Genomic DNA, 21,453 nt, shown 5'->3' on the forward strand with positions numbered 1-21,453 from the left:
GACATCGCAGTAGAGGCAGACCCAGGGGCTTATGGCGGCGGAGCCTCAATAAGGAAATTAAGCACGTCGATAGGAATCTGACCTGGGCCCAGGTCAAGGCAAAAGCGAGCAGCAGCCCAGGATGGAAGTCTTTCACGTTGGCCCTTTGCACCACTGGTGGTGCACAGGACCCTTAAGGGGTTACGCCTACCTGCAAGACCGAAAAAAAGCGAAAGTTTGGATTTTTTCTCGAAAACGACGCAACATATTGAAAATCGGTTTTCTGCCGTTTATTGAACACACATTAAATGGTACATTTATCAGTCGATGCTGTAAAAACGAGGTCCTGGTGCCCCGTACGGCTGCTCCCCGTGGACGATGTTCTAAAAAACGCTTTCTGCCGTGCCAACTGCGGTTTGTGATGTAATCATCTGAAATAAAAAAAAACCATGCCAAATCGTTAAGCATGTGTTAAACTAGTCCTTGATCGTTCGGTTTTTTTTGACAAAATGGCGGCCTTGCAAAGTTGAAGTGCCGATTTTTGATCCTTAAAATTTGTCCTTGATCGGCTGTAAAAAATCGAAATTAAATGATAGACGAAATCCGAACGATCGTGGACTGCACAAAATAGTACTGAACAGAAATCAAAACGAATCGGACGAAATTAATGTATACATTTCGAGAAATTTTTGGCACCGGTTTTGAAAATATGATTCCGAGATAATCGCGTTTAAAGTTTCAAGTTGGGTTTAGTCCACTATAAGTGAATATTTTTGTACGTCGCATAACTTTCACAATTTTCATCGGATCAACTTGATCTTTTGAGGAAATATTCTTGACTTTATATACTTTCGATTAGGACAATAAAAAAATCGATTTTTTGAAAGTTTGCAGGTAGGCGTAACCCCTTAAGTAAGTAAATAAGAAGCAGAGGGGTGAAAGTCAATTCTCTTCATCGATTTCATCATTTTTTCTTTTTTTTTTGATGACCATGGCTTAACTAACCCATTTTGCACTATTTCTGCTATGCTCTTCTATCATCCAGAACAACAAACGTATCAATGAATGTGTTTGCCGTCCAGTTATTAACGAAACAGAAAGTCGATGAAGAGAAATCAAAATCACTTGCAACCCTGCTTCCAAGTTTGGTTACACGATTACAACTCTGGATAGCATTTTGTATGGTCGTTGGGGGCGTGTGGTTCTTAATATGTCGATGAGTATGCAAAATTTTACGCAATTTCATCCTCCCTATTCGCACACGCCCGAAGATCGGAGGCGAATGCCACTTCGACTTGTTTCGTCTACTTACTACTCTCTGACGACAGTGTTGGGGAAGAGCATATCCGTGTACCTAATTGGTGGATTTGTTAGTTATTTCGACGCTTATGGACAATGCTTGACATTTACCACTTTTTCAATAGTTTCTTGTTAAAAATCAACAGTCGGCAGCTTTGCTATCGACGTGTGGAAATATCTGTGGCATGTGCTTCACACATGTCATCGAACCATGCCTAAGTTCAACAGAACTCACACGTTGTTTCATGCTGAGTCGAATTCTAGATTCTTTTAGTTAGCAACTCGTCGAGTCGATGACCGTTGCATTGCATAAGCACTTTCAATAAGAAAGTGTCGTTTTACAGAGTTATTACTCTATGGCTGTTCCCAAGCATGTGGTGCGACAGCACCGACTATGCGCATTCTCGTTAGCATATTCTCCCGATCCGTGCATGGGTCACTGATTGGTTGCTCAATATATAAGAATTCGGATACCTCCAGTAAATAAGAGCTAGGTTAAGTCAAGAATTTGAATATACAAGGATTAACGTTTTAACCATCAAGTTGAGAGGGTCAATTCACTCGATATTACTGCACGGGACGGATGCCCAAGTTTTTATAGTGCATATCTCTGATCGATTTGTGATAAATTTATTCAAATTGGTCCAGAGGCAGCTGAGTTATTAATGTTCAAAATCTTCAATAATTTCGTTACATGTTCCATTTTCGGTTTTCACAAAGTGTACTCTCATATAGAAATCACAGACGTAGTCGTATGTACGTCAAAATAGCATTTCTCGCTGAAACCGGTCACTTTTTGTCCTGAGGAAAATCCGATACTTCTATAGCAACTTAGCATTCTTAGCTAAAATTATCCATAAATATTTAGGGCTCTTATTACCGATGTCACTTCACGGTGAAGTGACAACTTATCACTCACGGTGAAGTGATTCCCACTTGATTTACACGGCAATTACTTCACCGTGAGTAACAAGTGGTCACTTCACTTCGTTTTCACCGTGAAGTGACACCCGTAATAAGGGCATAGGTATTGCGCGTTTCACACCAAATTGGACTAATAAGCGCGTTTTCACTTATTAAAAAGTATGATAAAACTGCAAGGGCTCCGAAGACATCAAAACGATTTGACGGAAACGTGCACTTTTATCACACTTTTTGCATTTTTGGGACAGTCCAGTTTCAGATGCAATCAGCAATATGAATAAAATTTAAATTGAGATCTTCTTTCGTATCAACAACGATTTGGGAAGTCCACCTATCGCATCATAATTCTGTATGCCCTTCTGTTATTTATACCTAAACCATTAACTTTATATACCTACCACTACATTCTACCTATGAGCACTATAAAACTAAGTTTGATTTCATACAAGCAGCAATCAATCTGATAACGAAAGTTGTGAAGACAAGTTTTAGTAAAATTATTACCATGGACCAAAGTAGTAAATTAAGGCTCAAAGGATTGAAATGTTGTGCAAATATAAATAATCCGAGATGCAACCGAAATAAGTTACGGGCCATATCGTCAACGATGGTAGAAAAAATACATTCTATGGAATATAACCACAAAATTGATGAAACGATGAGCATTTGTGAGTAGCGTGATATCTCATAATAGAAGTCCAATGAAAAAACGCCGATCGGTTGTAAAAGAAGTAAACATCCAACTAGTGTTCAGCAGCATAGTGATGATCCAGGTTTACCAACGAGTGGCCATCAATCCGTAGATGAGCTAGGTAAGAACATCCTCCTGATGATTCTATCAACTTTTAACTGCAACCTCCTAATTGCACTTAGGCCGGAACAAATATCAAGTTTTTCTTTTGCATTTTGGCTCATATATTTGAAAAATAGGCTTGTATTTTTTAGAATGGACCTTGCTGAATCCATACGTGAAGGTTGAACCGGGTTTGTAATTCGAAAAGGTTTTTTTTTGCTTTTCCTTTTCTGCTAAGTTGGATTTTGATACTGTCCTTTGAAAGTTATGCTTAGATTTTATAGAATTGACCTTGCTGAATTCATATGTGATGATTATTTTTTAAGCACACCCAAAGTCAGGTTTAAATTGACAAAACTACGTATTTTTGTTAAAATTTGGTTTTTATGTTCAGCCAAGATGGATTTTGGCTCCTTTCTTTGAATATTACGCTTGGATTTTGTTGAATAGACCTTCCTGAACCCATACGTCTAGTTAGATTTTTTGAAGCACGAACAATTGTTAAGAAAACTGAGTAATATTTGGATAGGGAGGAAGTATCGAAAACAGAACGTTTTTTTTCATAAGAACTGTTACGTTTGTGGTATTCCGCTTGATGGTTTATCTGGAATTTATCAATACTCAAAAATCAATTGCTTTGATCCTATTCATCTACATTATTACCAATGTTATTCCTTGAATTCCTTGTTGATAACTCGAGTGTTACACATAATAAAGTCAATATTTGTGGCATTAGTGTTAAAAATCACGGCTTCAAAGAAGTATAAGGCTAAAGCGAAGGCTAAGAAAAAATGTTAGCGTTTGAAATATACAGTTTAGATATAATGTAAAACGAATTTTAAATGTTTTATTTTTTTTGGTTTATTTTTTATCCTCCTCCGCCTCTCCCTCGACTGGTGCGAGCATCGAGTGACAAAAGAAAAACTTGTGATTTGTTCCGGCCTTATTATTTTTTTTTTATTTTCTTCTTTCCTTCAGATACGGTACCATCGGTTCCATCATTGGAGTCAGTTCCATCAGCAGATGATCTGCAACGCCCATACAATGTTGAGAAGTTTAATGGCTTTGTGGAAACGTTGAATTTCCGTGCTTGCGAAAAGTGTGCTTCCAATGAACACATTGAAGAGGAACTTACTTTGCTATTAGAATCAAATGACAAACAAGATGTTTTGTTTCAACAGTGGCTGAATACTGATCGTTGTAATTTGGAAACGATTATCAAGTCTGTTGATGAATTTGTTCCATATCTCGTTGATAAAATTAACAAACTTATAACTCATGACTTTATTTACAAACAACAGTCATCTTTTCTAAGAAATAAAAAAGAATCATTAAAGGAAGGGAAAATTCTAGCAATTTGAGATTTTTCTGAAAATTATTCCTTCATTATCCAAAGCGCTGCTCAAGGATATCACTGGAATAATTCTCAAGCAACAGTACATCAATTTGAAGTTTATTATAAGAAAGACAGTAAACTTGAAAATGTTAGCTTCATTATCATATCAGAAGTAATGACTCACGATACAGTTGCAGCTCAGTTGTTCATCTCAAAAATGATAGATTTTATTCTACAATCGATAGATTTTTCTAAAATTACTTTTATGTCAGATGGGGCAGCATCACAATACAAAAATTATAAAAAATAAACCTTGCTAGTCTGTGTAGATTTCAGTCAAAGCATGGATTATAAGCAGAATGGCATTTTTTTTGCAACGTCTCATGGAAAAGGTCCCTGTGATGCCACTGGTGGCACTCTCAAGCGAATGGCAGGACTGGTAGCGAGTCACTTTTTAGTGACTTGGTCACTTTTTTCAAGCCAGTCACTAAAAAGTCTCTTTTTTTAAAAGCCAAGTCACTATAGTCACTTTTTCTTGTAATAAGTCACTATTTTAAACTATTTTAAACGTGAATTAATTTCAAGATTGATCATTCTTCTGAATAGGCCTAGATTTTGTTCTATTTTTTTTTTTAACAATTCTAAGTTGACAACCTTGTATAGAGTTTTTTTAACGTTTAATCGGTCTTGTCTATATCAGGGTGTTCACTTATTAGGTTAAATGAAGTTCCCTGAGTTTTCCAGGTTTTTCCATAACTTTGGCGGATAATTTCCAGGTTTATAATAAAAATGCTATTTATGAAATGCGTTACAAATATAAATATGTTTAATATGATTTTAACGCAAACGTTTTTAAGACATCTAGGGGAAATCTAGAGAATTTTAAGGAAATTTAGAAATATTTTGGCAGTTTTAAAAACATCAGGAACTTTAGACTATTGAAGAAGTTAGTTTCCATAATTTGAACTTTAGACTAACCTTGAGACCTTCAGTGAAAATCATAGAACTATATCAGCGGAAACTTAAAGAAGTTTCTTTTTTTATTTAGGAGATTTTAATATAAGTTCCTGAAATTTCAGAATAACTCCATTGAGGTTTTCACATAAGTCCAGAAGTTCACGCAAGCTTAAACATTTTTAGAACAGTTCAATTAAATTCATGGTAGCTTCATGAGAACTGCAAACACTTAAGAGAAGTTTCGAGAACTTCAAGAAAGATAGTGATCTCGCTTATAAAGCTCTAAACAATAAAAAAAATACTTCAAAAAAGAACATATATCCTCAGAGCAGAGATATTCCAGAGCAGGTAAATTACATTAGTTTAAAAAAAAATTCTAGAAATTCAGTGTATTTTTAACACTTTCGAGAAGATTAATGATTGTTAGGAAAATTGTGGAAACTTTAAGAAGTCCGAAAAACTTTAGAGACGTTAAAAAAATTGATAAGTGTTGCGAGGATCAGGCTAGTTTCTCAAACTACAAAAGAAGTTCAAGGCAATTTAATAAACTTCAGGAATATTTTGGTAATTTTCAAGTAGTTCTGCATACCTCAGAATAGTCCATTCCATATTCAACGGAGATTTCTCATGAAAATCTCATGAAGTCTAAAATTCCTCAGAACTACCATGAAACCAGATTGCAGTTGATGTTCTTCTCATAGATTTTTTTTCCCAGAACTCCCGTGGAATGAGGTCCTTAGAAATTATAATAAAATTCCATGAGCCTTAAAACTGTGCAAGGAATTGGACTCCAGATTCTTGAACATTTTTTGAAGTATTATAACTTTTCAGTTAAGAGTTTATAAAATTTGTGGGAAATATGCATATTTTAGAACCAAAAAAAAAAATCGTTTAAACTTCTGAATTTTAAAAATCTATTTGTTACTGAAGATTAATCCATGCTGGATCTATAAAGTTCAATGTGTGAATGAAAATAACTAGGAGTATTAAATGCTTTTATTTTAAAATGAATTCTAAGTAAGAAAATTATTAAATTTCCTGAATAATGATAAGATTCCCTGAGACTTCCAAGTATTTTCAGGAAAAATAAAATTCTCTGCGAGTTCCGGTTTTTCAGGTTTTCCAGGTAGTAGAAGCTTAGAGGTTTAGTCATAAACTTTCTATTGAATCTTTCGCTTTAAAGGTTCCTATAGAACATATTTAAGTGTTTATGAGAATCTAATTGAATAAGTCTAAAATATCAAACATATTTGCTAAACTTAGGTCACTTTTTAGTCACTTTTTTACAACTATAAGTCACTATTTGGTCACTTATTTCTTCAACATGGTCACTAAAATCACTATTTTTTACAGCATTGATCGCTATCAGCCCTGGATGGCAAAGAGAGCTAGTCTTGCTCGAGATTATGGAAACACCATAACAACTCCACGAGAATTATATAACTTGGCAGATGAATATGTCACAAAACTACGTTTCGAGTACATATCCACTGAACAGTACATCGAAATGACAGAAGAACTCAAAGAACTATATATTAGCACAAAGACAATATTTGGCACACAGAAATTCCACAGTTTTGTGCCTATAACTGGTGACATAGTAGCGGCAAAAAGGTATTCTAATTCAGAAGATCCAAAAATATTTTACTTGATTGGAAAAAGGAAAAAATAGCATGTATGAAAAAAGGTTTAAAACATTGAAAATATATAAATAAATGATATATGAAAAAATAGCATGTCTTTTCTCTCTCACATATTATCAGATTTTGCCTCAGTAGTAGACAACAGAATAAGGGAATTATATTTTTGACAAGGTCTACATATCCAGAAAGTTTTATTGAACTCTGAGAGGGTGCTGCCAATTCCGAATACGATTTATCGAGAAATGCATCATATAAAATTCTCGATATATCAAAGTGAACTTAAGTGCAAACATTGAATCGCAAATTGAGCTTCATAGGATTCTAGGAATTTGTTCAGTATTTTTTTTTCGATAATTTGGACAATTTCCTAAAAGTCATCGATACAACACATTTTTGTAGGAGTTGTCATTTTTCCATAATATTTTTTTTTGAAAAAAATCGGCAAAACAAGTTTGGCCCTTCTCAATGGTCAGTCTCGATAAATTTTGGAAAAACTAAGTACATGCAAAGTGGCTTATTTAGTCAAGGTCCACACATCCATAAAGTTTCATTGAAATCTGAGAGGGTGCTGCCAGCTTCGAAAACGATTTGGCGCTAAATGCGTCATTTAATTTGTTAACGTTTTCCTCTTTTGCAGCCTGATTCATTTATAACTAACAAGAACGAACTTTTAAACAGCAGATTTGCCAGATATAACGATTTATTGTTATTTATAACGATTTTTAAACTTGATACCGATATGCAGATGAAGATTTTTGGGATTTTATACCGATTTTTTTAATAATCAAAAAGATTATTACCTGCCCGGCTGAACAGTTAGAACAAAAAACTATTGTGAGAGACTTTCTTTTATTTTTATCTCTTTAAATATTTCAAATTTTTTTAGCCTCAAAATTTTTAAAAATTAATTATATTTAAAAATGTATTATGTGTGATACTCTTTCGACTAATGTATTCATTTCTTCCCCGTTTTTGGCTACCCAGGAATCGAGAAATGGTTCATCCTGGAAATTTCTAGGAATCGGGAAATACTTTTATTCAGTGCATCTATGGATCTACTAAGGCTTAGGATTATAAGACCATCAATTCGTTCATTTTTTAGCCTTTTTGAACTTTATTTAATCTTCCCTTTGATGTTTTTTCCAACTTTCCCTGGATTTTTTCCACCATACCCCGTAAGTTGTTTTCCGATTCCTCCCGGATAGTTAATTCGACTTCCCTTGGAAGGTTCTTCTGGCTTTGCTAAAAAGGTTCTTCCGTCTTCTCCCGCCAGTTTTCTAACTTCCCCTGAGGTTCAGGGATGCTTCCAGAGTTTATTGCGGTTCCATTAGCTTCAGGAAAACTTCAGGAACTTTCAAAATGTTCCTTTTTCGTTAATTACTTTATTTGTAAACTCTACATGGCCAAGTTATAATTTTCTTTATACATTATAAATGTTTTAAATCTAAAATTAAAGGATTTGACCGATTACTCGCGGTCTTCTCGAAGTTAGTGGATGACTTTCAAAAAGTTCTGAAACTTGAAAAAAATATCCAGAATTGTGGGTTACATAAAAGATCTGTAAGGGTAAGTTCCAATAAATTAAATATGTTCTCACTAAGTTCTGCTAAAATTCCAGAACCCAGGAATTTCAGGAAAGTCCAGAAAACTCCAGTGAACTTAAGGAATCATCAGAAATATTTCGAAAACTTCACAAGTCCAAAGAACTTCAGGGAAATTTTATTGTTTTTCAGCACAGTTTCATTTTGGTTCAGGTGATTAGAGAGAACATTAGGTAAGCTCTAATCACATCAAGGAAATTGCTGAAGTTTTAATGAAGCTCCGAGAAACGTCAGAAAAGTTCCGAAAGGTATTGTCATAAACCTGGAAATGCAAGGGAAGTTACATCAGAAAAATTTGAGAACATTTTAAGGGAAGATCTTTAGGAAAATTGCAAGAACATTCAAGGAGTTCCGAAAAATTATGTGATATTCCGATGTGCACTTCAGGAATGTTTCGAAAACTTCAGGGAATAATACCAGAAAACTTGCTGGACCATTAGAACAAGTAAGGAACTTCAGGTAATATTGTGCTAACACCCTCCATAAATCTCTATCTTCCAGATTTGTTTCCCAACTTCTCCTTTCTTTCGACTGGTCTAGAGACCCAGAAGTTTCTTCCAGCATATATATAAAGGAAGTTACATTAATCTTCTGTCAGAATTTTTTCGTCTTCCTCTGGAAGTTTCTCCATTACGCCATTCTACGTAGGTTTTTTCCTGACTTCTATTGGAAGGTTTTTCCGAGCTTCTTCTGGCTTCCCCTGGAAATTGATACTCCTGGAATTCGCTTCCGAAACTGATGTTTTCCGACTTTTCTTAGAACTTTCTTCAATCTTCCACCAAAAGAGTTTCTTTATTCTCTCTCTGAAAGTTTTTCGATTTCCGTCAGAAGCTAATTCATTATTAGTCCAAAAGTTTGGATTTTCGCCATTAAAGACGATAAAAATAAAAAAAAATAATTAAAAAACAAATAAAGAGTTGTGTTCTATACACAACCGCAGTATGACGTAGAACCACGCAAAATTGATGTATGTCATGCATTTTCGACTATTATCCTTTATCTTAAATTGGGTGTTATATAACTTTTCCGTGTGTCGTTTAAGTTAAACGGAAACCAAGTTATATTTCAGCCCATCGTTGGTTGTGAGAAGGTGATCACGCCGTGATCCACCTTTATCCGCTGACTTGGTGCAGGATCAAGTGCCACGCCGTCCGAAGCGGTAATGAGCAGAGGTACGACAGCAGCGCTGTTTTATATCTTTTCAGGTTCAAGCAGAACGATGTGCAACCTGATGATGATGATGACTGGGCTTAGGAAAAACGTTTATTTCATTAAAACAGAGATAAAATTATCATTTGTACATTTGTAAAATGTTTTTTAAAGTAAAATCAAAAAAAGAACATTTATTTCAGCAGATTCGTAATGTATTATCCAATCGATTGGCGTATTTGGATTCTATTTTCATCAATAAATGGCAAAGTTACAAGCGTTTAAAACCTAACACTGTTTCACCATACATATTTTTTTGCTTTGCACTTCAGTATAGTCGACAAAGGCGTAGTTCTACATCAATAGTAAATACCGATAAATACTGTTTTTTTAAACATTTGATACCGATAAGCTTGAAAACTAGACTGATATGTAGTGGCTAGTGGAACATCGAAAACCACGTAGGGTGGGTGAGCCAGTAGTGGAGGTACTAAGGCAATTTATCAATTTAAAAATAAATACACGATGTACACACAATTGTTATACGTCAATCTATAGCTTTCAACCTCTATTTTGATAGAAAAATATTACATTGTATTAAAATTGCATAAAATTTTAGAAATATCGTCCTCCATTAATAGAAACACTGTTCCAGTAGTTGTGGTAGTTGCTAACTTTGTTTCCTATAATAGTGGAATGCGTTGGTTTCTTATGGGTTCTATTATTATAGGCACACTACCGCAACTATAGGTGCAAAGGAGTGAAAATCTTAAGGAAAATTAATTATTTTCCGTCATTTTTGGGGATATTTTAAGTTTGAAATATGCAAATATGCTTTATTTTAGGAGAGCTACCGCTGAAAAATAATCTTATCCGGATCCTCCACACTATTCCGGCACAACCTCCATACCGCAACTATAGGTACACCACTATTACTGGAACACCTACCCTATATACGGATGAGGACATAGCTTGATCTGAATCGAGAAAAGACATAACAAAAAAAAAATCCCATTAACGCACGTGTATCACCTTCGGCTTTACTTCGTGAAGCAGCTTGCCAACAATTTGCTCGTTTCCTTCTACCGCCCCGAGTGAGCTGTGACGCACGGACTGCTTGTCATGAAAAAGAAGGTTAAATCATTTTTGCTTCCACTTCTGACATAGCGATATCATTCAATTCGTTGATCGTTTGTCGTTTTGTCATTTGGAGATATTTTTCATTCCTTGATCTGAACACATTAATCGCGGGAACTATTGGGACGGGTTTGGCAAAATTTATCGAATACTCTACAATACGTGTAGACCTAATTGGGTATGACATTATGACATATGCAGGGCTGTTACAACATGCGCGGATTTTGCGGATTTGTAGTGGATTTGAACTGTCAGTCGCGAACATCGCGGAAACATTAAATGATGTCGCGAAAATTCATTGTGATGACGCGAATTGTTTTAAGGAATAATTATCACGACTTTCTATGTATCGTGAATTATGGTGTACAGAGCAGTGATGCCCGAGGTGATACCAACATTTTTTTTGAGCTGGATTCTTCCAGTTTTTAAACGCAACCAGTTCGCAAACAGTTGAAGTTTGAAATCTTCCAGTTTTTATAGAATTAAAACTGGATAAATTTCCAGCTTTACATTATCATTTGCAAATTTTTTTGAAGTATGATTACCTGTACAGAATGACTAAGATGCTTACACTAAAAACTTTTATATTAATTACTTTTGAGTAAATTGCATATTCTCAAATTTACGTGAATGAAACTCAATTTTAGGCAGAGTAAGTAATTTTTTTTGTTGTGGAAACTACTATACGCGATTTACTCCAATTTGTGTTATTGGGCTGAACCCGTGAATTGAGGGAAAAGTACTTAATTTTGGGTAGTTTTTCATCTCCGTGTACCCGAGCTATCGTTCGTTCGACTTGTTACATGTCGTTCTCAGTCTTCTCATTTAATTCTTTCTCGTTCTTGCTCTTCGTTCACTGCCGGGACCTAGTTCTTTTGAACCGTTCGAGAACGAAGCGCCCATCTCTACTCTAAACATAAGAGCATCAAATGGGTACTAATCTGAACCCCACAATAACCGCCCAATTTAAAAATAATAATAATGAATTATTCGTTTTGGAGTTAAGTTTATAAACCATTTATTTTTTTTATTAATATATTAGTGAATGGATTTTTTGATTTTTTTTTTCATGAAAACGGTGATAACATTACTTGTTTTTATTTGAACATTTTTTAAAAACTTTTTTATGGGACATTGTTAAATTATTTTATTCAGCAGATTCGCAGAGTTATTTTCTATTCTTGGTGTACTTGGATTTTACTTTCATCTATAAATGACAAAGTTATAAGCGTTCACCGAACACCTTTTCGTGACGATCGCAATTCTCGATTTTTGATTAGAGATCACAAAATTAGAAATGTGTTTTTTTTTTCGTTTTTACCATGCGTCCCCATCGATTTATAGCGACTGGTTACCCTAATGACAAAATAAAAAAAAACGGGTCTAATATTTTGCGATAAGGAACAAAACTACCCATCTTTACGAAATTCTGAGAACCACTATATCGTTTTGCTATGGAATGGCTGAATACTATAGTCTGCCTTGATCCACACTATTCCATTATTTAGCCTTATCACTGATCATCAGGCTGGAAAATATCCACATTAAGCAGATGTTTGTACATGGCTTGCAACGTTGTTATTAGGTACCAGTTGTTTCCTTCAAAACTCATCAACCCTGTCAAGGTACTGATCTCTGCACCAAAATGTGGCACACTCGCCTTTACTACGAGCATCTCCGTTAGCGGGATCAGTGCATCAGCTCCGTCTTTTTCTAAGCTCAATTAAAAGTATTAAGCATTTCAATGATCGTAAAAACATGTCTAATCAACTTACTGTGCTCAACCAGCGTTTTGTTGAGAAGATTGAAAACCTGTTGTATGACGTACATCGTTTCGCAAGGATTGCGATTGTTCTTGAAACTGGAGAAAAGAGCCACCGCTTGTTTGAAATTGTTATTTTGCAGCATATCAGCTCTGTAAGAAGAAGAATATTGAAAATAGTGAATACAGTAGTGAAATGAACGAACCATACTCTTTGCATTCCATATGCTGCATGATAAACTCATCTGTTCGTCCTTCGAAGAATAGCATCTTTTGACTGTATAATTCGTCCAACTCCCTGTACTGATGAACGTACAGCTGAAGCAGTGTTAGATATATTGCATCGGTCAAGACAATCGGATACATCAATTGAAACGGTGTGGGGTCGCTGTTTGTTGAAATAAAACTTTGATTAAATTGCACACATGTGAGTGATAAACTGCCGGTGGAAGCATAACTATCCCATGTGTATAGAAAATTCCATACTTAGGACATGGGACAGTGTCCTTCGGCAGTAAAGTTAATCTTACATTGAATTTCCATCCATATCGTAAACCAGTTTGGGCAACGCTGGAAACATACGCATTATTAATGAGGTGTAAATACGACTGCACATTGCGATCAGTTCCTGTTTCGCCATTTCACAAAGTAATGAATCCTTTTCCGGTTGGGAATATGTTGCGAAAAAACAGTTCCCGAGAAGCTCGTGAATATGGCATAGTGGATGGCTTTGGTTCTGAAATGCATCGCCAAGATATTTTTGCAATTTCTCCCAATCGTTACAGTCGATTTCAGGCGCGACATCCAGTTCTTTTGATAAAGTCGAATGTAGATGAGGGTCGTTGTCCATATCGTCCGCTTCACCGTAGCCTTCCACGTCATTGAGTGGCTTTTCTGACAGCAATGTCAGTGCATGACCGTACTGACAAAATCGAGCAATCTTGTCTTCGTCGAAGTCGGAAAATATGAGTTCGAACCCTTTTTTTTTGAGTTGTTGTTTGCGCTTTGCCCGAGCCATGTAGATTCCTATCTTGATCCATATTTTGCCTCCATCAACCTGTTCGTCAATGCTATCGGTCCCTAAAACGTGCTCTGCAAAGCTGTTGAAGACGGATGCCCATATGGTTTCGGGTGGGATGTGATCTTTCAAGCTGTAATTTTAAAGAATAACTAGTAATATACTTAATAGGAATTACGATAGTTCTGCAGATTCTCACCACAACACAGCACTTTTCTGTTCGCTTCTCTCAAGTTTTCCATTGGAAACGATAACATCATCCCACGTTCCTCTAAAAAATCCGGAAAGAGCATATCCGATTTGTCCGGTTTCGTCAGGATTTGTGAAAATATTCATTGAACCTTTGGCGGGGTGGAACCAGGTCCCATTTCCGAGCGGTCCTTCGAAGGATAGCAGTCCCTTGAATGACCTTCCATCGCGAAATATTGCGACTCCTTTTTCGGTGCTGTGCAGTTTATCGTCCTTAAACTGTCCAAAGATACACCAATCCTTATCGATGCACGTTGTATCGTTGCTAATCATGATTCCTTTCCCCTTCATTTTGTCTTTCGAAAACAGTCCTATGTACTTGACGTGATGGTTTTCTCTTTCATTCTTTACCAAAACCCCGAAACCGTCTTTTAATCCTTTCGAGTAGCCTCCCCTGTAGCAACAGTTTCCCCTATCCAAAAATCCAAATCCGTGAAACTCGTTATTTTTCATGTAACCCTCATATTTCCAATGCATTGCAGGTGTAGTGACTTTCAGTATACCATATCCATGAAATTTGCCATTGATGAAATCACCTAACCGTAACAAATTTAAAAAAAAGTTCTAAGTTGCTTCCAAGTATCAAGTCCTAAATTCTAATATAAAATTTGAAAAAGTTACCTTCGTACTCCTTGACACTATCGTTTTCCGTCTTGGTCATTTGCCCATATCCGCTTATTTCACCTCGATGCAGCTCTCCCTCGTATTTCCAATTCCGACCTTCCAGTTTTCCAAATCCATCAATTTTTCCTAGCCTCCAAAAACCTTCGTACTTCATGCCGCCATACTTTACATGTCCTTCCCGAAATAGATACGAACCACTTCGAAGCACTGCATGCTCCACAAACTGCAAATCCAGGTTCTGGCGAATATACTGCGTCAATTTTTCCACCCAAATTGTTCTATCCTCCATTGTTTCCGCATAATTGTGTATCACCTCCTCAGGCGTATACAAGCTCACATTAAATCGATGATTGTTATCAATTTCTTTGGTTGAGAGCCATATCAAATTCAAAGGATATACAACCAAGCTGCTATCGCCAATGTAACCGATAAAGTCAGAAAACAGAACCATTCTTGAAAACAATAATGAGTTTCTCATAGGAATACTATCAGAATCCAGCACAACTCGACGGTGAGGTGTTTTAAGTGAGAACCATGCTTCGTTCTTCTGATTGCTCCAAAAGCTTGCAGTAGATTGAGCCAACTTGATCTCTTCAGCTACCGTATCATTTAATTTATGCCAGACTTTTTGTATTCCTGGTAAACTCAAACCATCTACCAGCAAGCTGATGCTTTTCAAGTTTTCTATAAAGACGTCAAATATTTCGAAAGTTGATTGCTCCAAGGACGTCACTCCAATCGAGATAGCATTGCAATAATTTGTCAGCATTTCTTGGTATTGATGAACAAGCTCCTTGTGCATTTGTACTGCTATAATTGCTGAGGCATTACCTTCCAGAAGAAATTTGCGCAAAGATTTCACGTTCAGTATCAGCAAGTAGTATAAATTATTACAAGACTGCTTAAATTTTTCCACCAGTACAATGTTGTTTATATACTCCAGATCGTTCAGCTCATGATCCGAAATCTTTCGCTCTTCACTACAATGATTGGAGATTTTTTCACTCAATATCGAAATAAACTTGCAAAGCATCACATATTGGTTTATGGGTGCTTTTTGTATGGGTAGCTTATTGACCAGGATCAGCTGGTCAGTTGCCAGTATCATCGGCACATCATCCAAATCAAGATCCTTCAGATGATCCTTTTCTTTTGTGTTGGCTTTATGATCGTAGCTTTGATAGTTGTCCTTTGAATTTGCATCATAGATCTTAAGGTCATGCGTAACGACGTATGTTCTGGATTGTCCACAGGCTACGTCCAGCACATTGTTGCCTGAAAGCAGCAATTCAGGAGATGGCGACTCGCTCAGAGGATTTCTGTTGAGGAATAAATTGCCGTCTGCTGTTAAGATGACCACGTGGTTGGCGCATGAGGCAATCTTGGTGATGTTGGCAAGTTTTAAATCGCAAACTTTTTCCGCTGAAAGAAATAATTATTGTGATCATGCAATTCATAACAATTATTACTAATTTAGTACTTGCTAAAATTTGAACTGAGACATCTGCATCCCTCATAAAATTGTCAGTAACTAATTGAAACTCTTTTAGATTCATAAATTGGTGAATTGTTAGTGTGCCAGAGATCAAAATGTTTCGAAAAATATACATTTACTGAGAAATTTCAGCAAACACCAACTGGTAGCATACACGGTACAATCGTAGAGGTAACTCTGAGACCCGAACGTCCCGAAGAAACGAGCTTTTTGGCTCAGCTCTGGTACTATCTTCAGTCCCAAGCTAATCGATGCACCCCTCGAAACATTGGAAAATCTACGAACCCCTCATTTTACCTGTCAAACTTTCATAGCGAATCAAAACAAACATAGTGTAGTAATAGAATTTCGACTATTATGGGGTACGTTAATCGATTTGCTTGGGACCAATAGGCTAGTCAAGTAGTTAGCCAATTTAAAATCGTTAGTTACCACCGGCTGCTAATACACTCCACATTTTTCTTTCTCCAATTTCTTGCATAGGATCGCAGCTCGGTATATCGCATCCTCGGTTCATGCGGTCTCCACTTACATCCTCTAATGATGAATCCCACATAATTATAAGCGAATCTTACATCCCCCGGTTGGGTGTACTAAATAGAGCTAATATACTATAAGGAAGAATAGCGCTGGTGTTCCCTTTGTTCCGATGTTGAATAATACCGGGTACAGAACTGTCAAACTGCATAGTTACTTCTCGCTTTGACAGCTAGTTGTGTCCCTATTAGATGTAAGGAAAAGATGTTTCGACAGCGACGGCAGCGCTATTCTTCCTGTATAGTTTATTAGCTCTATTGTGTACTAATCCAATATATTTCACTTGACTTGACCAAAAAAATTGGAACTCCGTTCATAGTGACTATGTGACTACTACTAGGTTTCGAAAAGAAAGCTCTAGGCTTATCTGGAAATATTATAAGTTGAGTTTTGGAACTGTTGGGAGAAATCTTCCAAATCTTACAAATGTGTTGGAGCTTTCCATCGCTAGTTCTAAAATAACCATTGGAAAATAGCCCTCTAAGGAAAAGATCGATTTTCACAACATTTTAACCAAACATAAACATTCTATTTCAGGTCATTCATTAGTCGGAATAACCTTCGAAATTTTCGAAAACATCATGTGTAAATATGCGCTTATCACTGAGAAAGTTATTTTACAGAAAATCTTCTAAAAATAGCGTTTTTTTTTTACCGCTGATTACAAGATTACATTATAAAATAATACTCCTGAAAAGTTCAGTGCTGGGTTTCCAGGGGTATCTAGTCAAATCTCGAGTCGAAATAGTCAATGTTATATGTACCCCATCATGCGTTTTTGTGACGTCATATTCAATGGCTCGAAAATAGGGTAGACGGGCCTTGATGTAGTCGAAAACTGATTGTATTTGGAAGATCACCTTATAAAATAGTACTCCTGAAAATTTGAGCGTTGGGTACCGAGGGGTACCTAGTCAAATTTCGTTTATATATATTTAGTACAAGTTATAAACCAATGTGTGCTACGAGTGTGCTACGAGTGTGCTACTTACTTGAGCTTGAGCTTGAGCTTGATTGACCGCCCACGGTTGCTACTCTGTTACTGCCAGATCAGCTGTAATTACACAGAGAACCAATAGACGATGCTTGGGACTAGCAATCATCCTCAATGTGTAAAAACTGGTGATCTTAAATTAGGCAATACCAGCGCCGGCCGCGCCCGAACACAGGTCAAGAAAGGAATGGGAAGGATTGTGTTCACATGACACTCGCTTTGATGGAAGCCGAGAACACCTCTGCACTTCCACGAGGAATCACTGGGATGTTGGATAAGAGGGTTGGGTTTGCAGCAGGGTTCGTTTTGGTAAACGATAAGCTGAATTGATGTCCTAACGATCATATACCGCGAAGGAACTTGGGACTAAACCCACGGTCTTCTGCTCAGTAAGCAAAAACGTTTGCCACTAGGCAGACGAGCACCTTTTTAATCACCGAGTTGCTGTTATTACCATGTAGTCATATTAACAAATAAAACGATTGACGAATCTTGAATGTGGATGAGCCTGAGATTAGACTCATGATGTTCTGCTCAGTAAGCAAAAACAGTTGCTCTAAGGCCACCGAGCCCCTCATATCACATAATACCTTTGCTCAAATTTGTGTATCCATTCAAACCCGGAACCAACGACAACAACGAGTTTCGCAAAATACACGATACACAAGCGATTTTACCATAAATCTCTTTGATATGTAAGGACCTGGGACCGCGTTTTTCTGCTCAGTAAGCAGGCCACTGTAACCGACGATCTTTCAAATCCGAAAACTAAAAACTACGAAAAAGTACTTAGACCTTCATTAAGTTCCACTTTCACGCGACGTTCAATGACAGGGTCCTATCCAGGATTACATCTGAAAAATCCAAATCTGGCCAACGCCCACCCTAAACCTAAACCTGTTCTAATCCACGTGAAATGACTAACGAATGGAAGACTTTGACTACCCAACCATGCAATAGTCTCATTCCGTGCCTTATGGCAACTTGATGATTCTATTGCGCTCATCTTTTGGCACCACCCAGCGGAGACTTGGTCCTGTACCCAATGCTTAACTTATCTCCATTCCACTCAGCTACTCGCAATTTCTTGTGATATAGTGGGCGGAATATTATTATATGAGACAATTCAATGCAGACGTCTTTCCAAATTTGGCAGATCGACAGGTAATCGGTGAGTTACCACGATAGTTGCTATTCAATAACTCGACAACGTCCCATCGTCAACGCTTGCTATGAGAATTTCCCATTGCAGACGCCAACGAAATGACGTCATCGAGCTATCGATCAACTACCCTGGTTATCGCCTGGTACCTTATAGCACGATGCTAGGAGGCGAACCGGAAGAATCGATGAGGTACCTCTCCCCCAGTGCTACGAGTGTGCTACTTACTCATGATAAAATTTACAACTATATAAAAATGCATTATCTTGAAATGTAATCAATGGGTTTGTTCATCAACTTTTTTTTTCGTTATTGTTTTTTGTTTTGTTTTATTGATTTATGTTCATCAACTGTATATTCTGAACTTTGATATTTTGAGTATAGACTGTTCCAGAAAGTATAAGCACACCTTATTTTAACGGTCACTTTGAATATAATGAAATATTTCAACATGTTTTGGCTGCGTCCTTTTGTTTGCTCATTTCTGAATGACATAGCATCAAAAAAGTGCTCAGTTTTGTGTTTGTGTTTCCTGTGAAACCACGGGCCCGCAAACGCTACGATTCGTTATTGTGTCGAAATTCTGGGTGTATAATAATGGACGACGAAACGTACGTGAAACTAGATTACAAAACGCTTCCCGGACCACAATTCTATACTGTAAGCGAAGGCAAGGACATCCCCGAAACGGAGAAGGCAATTTTTACCGAAAAATTCGGTAAGAAGGTTATGGTTTAGCAGGCAATATGCGAGTGTGGTAAAATAGTCCGTACATTACAACGGAGACGATGAACACTCAGAAATACGTTAAGGAATGTCTCCAGAAGCGATTGTTGCCGATGATCAGGCAGCACGAAGGTCAAGTAGTATTTTGGCCTGATTTGGCGTCATGTCATTACGCAAAGGACACTTTAGAATAGTAGGAAAGTCCTTTGGTTTGTTTTTTCCGTCGATCTTGTTTTCCGTGCTGAGCACCAATGCTACCGACGTGCCAGGAAGACAGCTCCCACACCTGGACCCTACCTATCGACCCATCAACTCATGAACCGGGAACCAACGGCTTTACTTCCCATCCGAAGGAAGGCGTGATCAGAGATGTTATGTTTCAGAACATCCCGGCGGCGCCGACTGGGATTGAACCCAGGCCTGCTGGGGTGAGAGGTAATCACGCTTACCACTACACCACCGGCGCCGTTCCATGGTACAAAAGTCAAAATGTATGTTTCGTGCTGAAAGACATGAATCCGCCGAACTGCCCGGAGGCACGGCCAATCGAGACTTTTTGGGCTTTAACCAAAGCAAAGCTTCGAAAATTAATAAAACCAGCGGACGACATCCAAAAATTCAAAAAAGATTGGCCAAAAGTGGTCAAAATTGTGGGAAGTACCACTGTGCAGAAGCTAATGGGTCATGTTCGAGGAAAAGTTACGAGTCTTGGCTATGATTAAATATGTTGATTAAACGAGAGTAAGATATCATTTGAAATACAAATACAAATATGATTTGCCAAATAAAATTATTAAAACTTAAAAAAACATGACTTTTTTTATTATTTTGAAAGTGTACTTATACTTTCTGGAACAGTCTATATGCCAATATTGAAAACAATATGTTTTAACTACTCCTTACCTGACTATCTTCGATAATATTTGACATGACAATTTCCGTGAATCTTCTCCGCCCACACTTTGAACAATTCCATCCGACAAAGATTGAATGAATTTATTCTGAACCACAACTTCAATACAAGTTGTTCGTGAAAAAAATCACACCTAGATAATTAAATGAACCCTATCGCTTTTTGCTATCGCCAAAACGTCAAGCGCAAAATAGTCATCTGCAGCGCAGCGTTCAGCGATGTGCACGCGGAAATTTCAAACATTTGTTGTGAAGTCACGTTTCATGTTCTGAAAAGAGGGTGGGGTGGGTAGGTCCAAAGTTGGAACCCTTTAGAACCGTAGTCAGAATTTTATCATTTCAGGCATAACATTTGATAACGGCACAAAAGCATTTGTAAACAAACTTTCCAAGGCCCTTTACACGCGAACCAAAGTATTCTCACGCAAACCAACAACATCATCGGATAGGGGCAACTATCACCTTTCCGAAAGTAGTATTGGTTTGCGTGGGCGTACTTTGGTTCGCGTGTAAAGGGCCTTAGAAAGTTTGTTTACAAATGCTCACTCAAAAAACCAATATTACGGTAGTCTAACAGAGCTATGATGTAGAAATTTGGTGTCTTTAGCAAATTTTCATAAAATAAACTGCTCTGCAACTTTGTCCAAGACATGGACATTATCTCGTAACTGGAAAAAGTTAGAATTTGGATGTGTAATACTAGCTTAAAGATTATTCAGGTGTGTATTTCAAAAGATGCGAGTTATAATTTTGAGCAACTTCCCCCAAGACACCCAGTCTCTAAAACGTCGAAAAAGGGTAGAAAATATTTTTGACCGTCTTTATTCATATTCGTGCCACTGTGCGACTGGCCAATCTCGCTTGGAAAAGTGTACCGCTAACCTTCTCTCGACGCGGTGTCGTTCGTCGTTCTGTAGAATACTTCCGAGTGCCCTTTCGTCGGAAGTGATAGGTAATCCTTTTCGAGACAAACGCACGTTAGTCCAGCACAATGATGAAAATCGCTTCCACAATAAAGGCTGACTAAAAGTTAATTGGTATGCACTAAAAGACCTGTTATTCGTGATTCAATCAGTTTAAAAATTATCCAGTTCGAACAAAATCTCGAACCTTCCTCGTGATGGAGCCCATCAGCGCCCGCACAGTGGAAACGGAC

The 21,453-nt window shown here is 37.2% G+C and overlaps 2 protein-coding genes across 1 annotated transcript; one reads left to right on the plus strand and one right to left on the minus strand.

The window, feature by feature from the left end:
* The window catches only part of Tdh (L-threonine dehydrogenase), a 470,436-nt gene that overhangs the window by 230,037 nt on the left and 218,946 nt on the right, over positions 1-21,453 (plus strand).
* Positions 12,183-14,138, minus strand: LOC135706359 (alsin homolog). Its single transcript, XM_065227974.1, has 5 exons — positions 13,798-14,138; positions 13,111-13,731; positions 12,792-12,968; positions 12,594-12,733; positions 12,183-12,531 (listed from the first exon to the last, which is right to left on the minus strand). The coding sequence occupies exons 1-5, from the start codon at positions 14,136-14,138 to the stop codon at positions 12,332-12,334; spliced, it is 1,479 nt and encodes a 492-aa protein (XP_065084046.1). The 3' UTR covers positions 12,183-12,331.

This window comes from Ochlerotatus camptorhynchus, unplaced genomic scaffold, assembly GCF_037179485.1.
Source record: "Ochlerotatus camptorhynchus isolate MF236.1 unplaced genomic scaffold, CSIRO-AGI_Acam_v1.1 ptg000277l, whole genome shotgun sequence".
NCBI lineage: Eukaryota > Metazoa > Arthropoda > Insecta > Diptera > Culicidae > Ochlerotatus > Ochlerotatus camptorhynchus.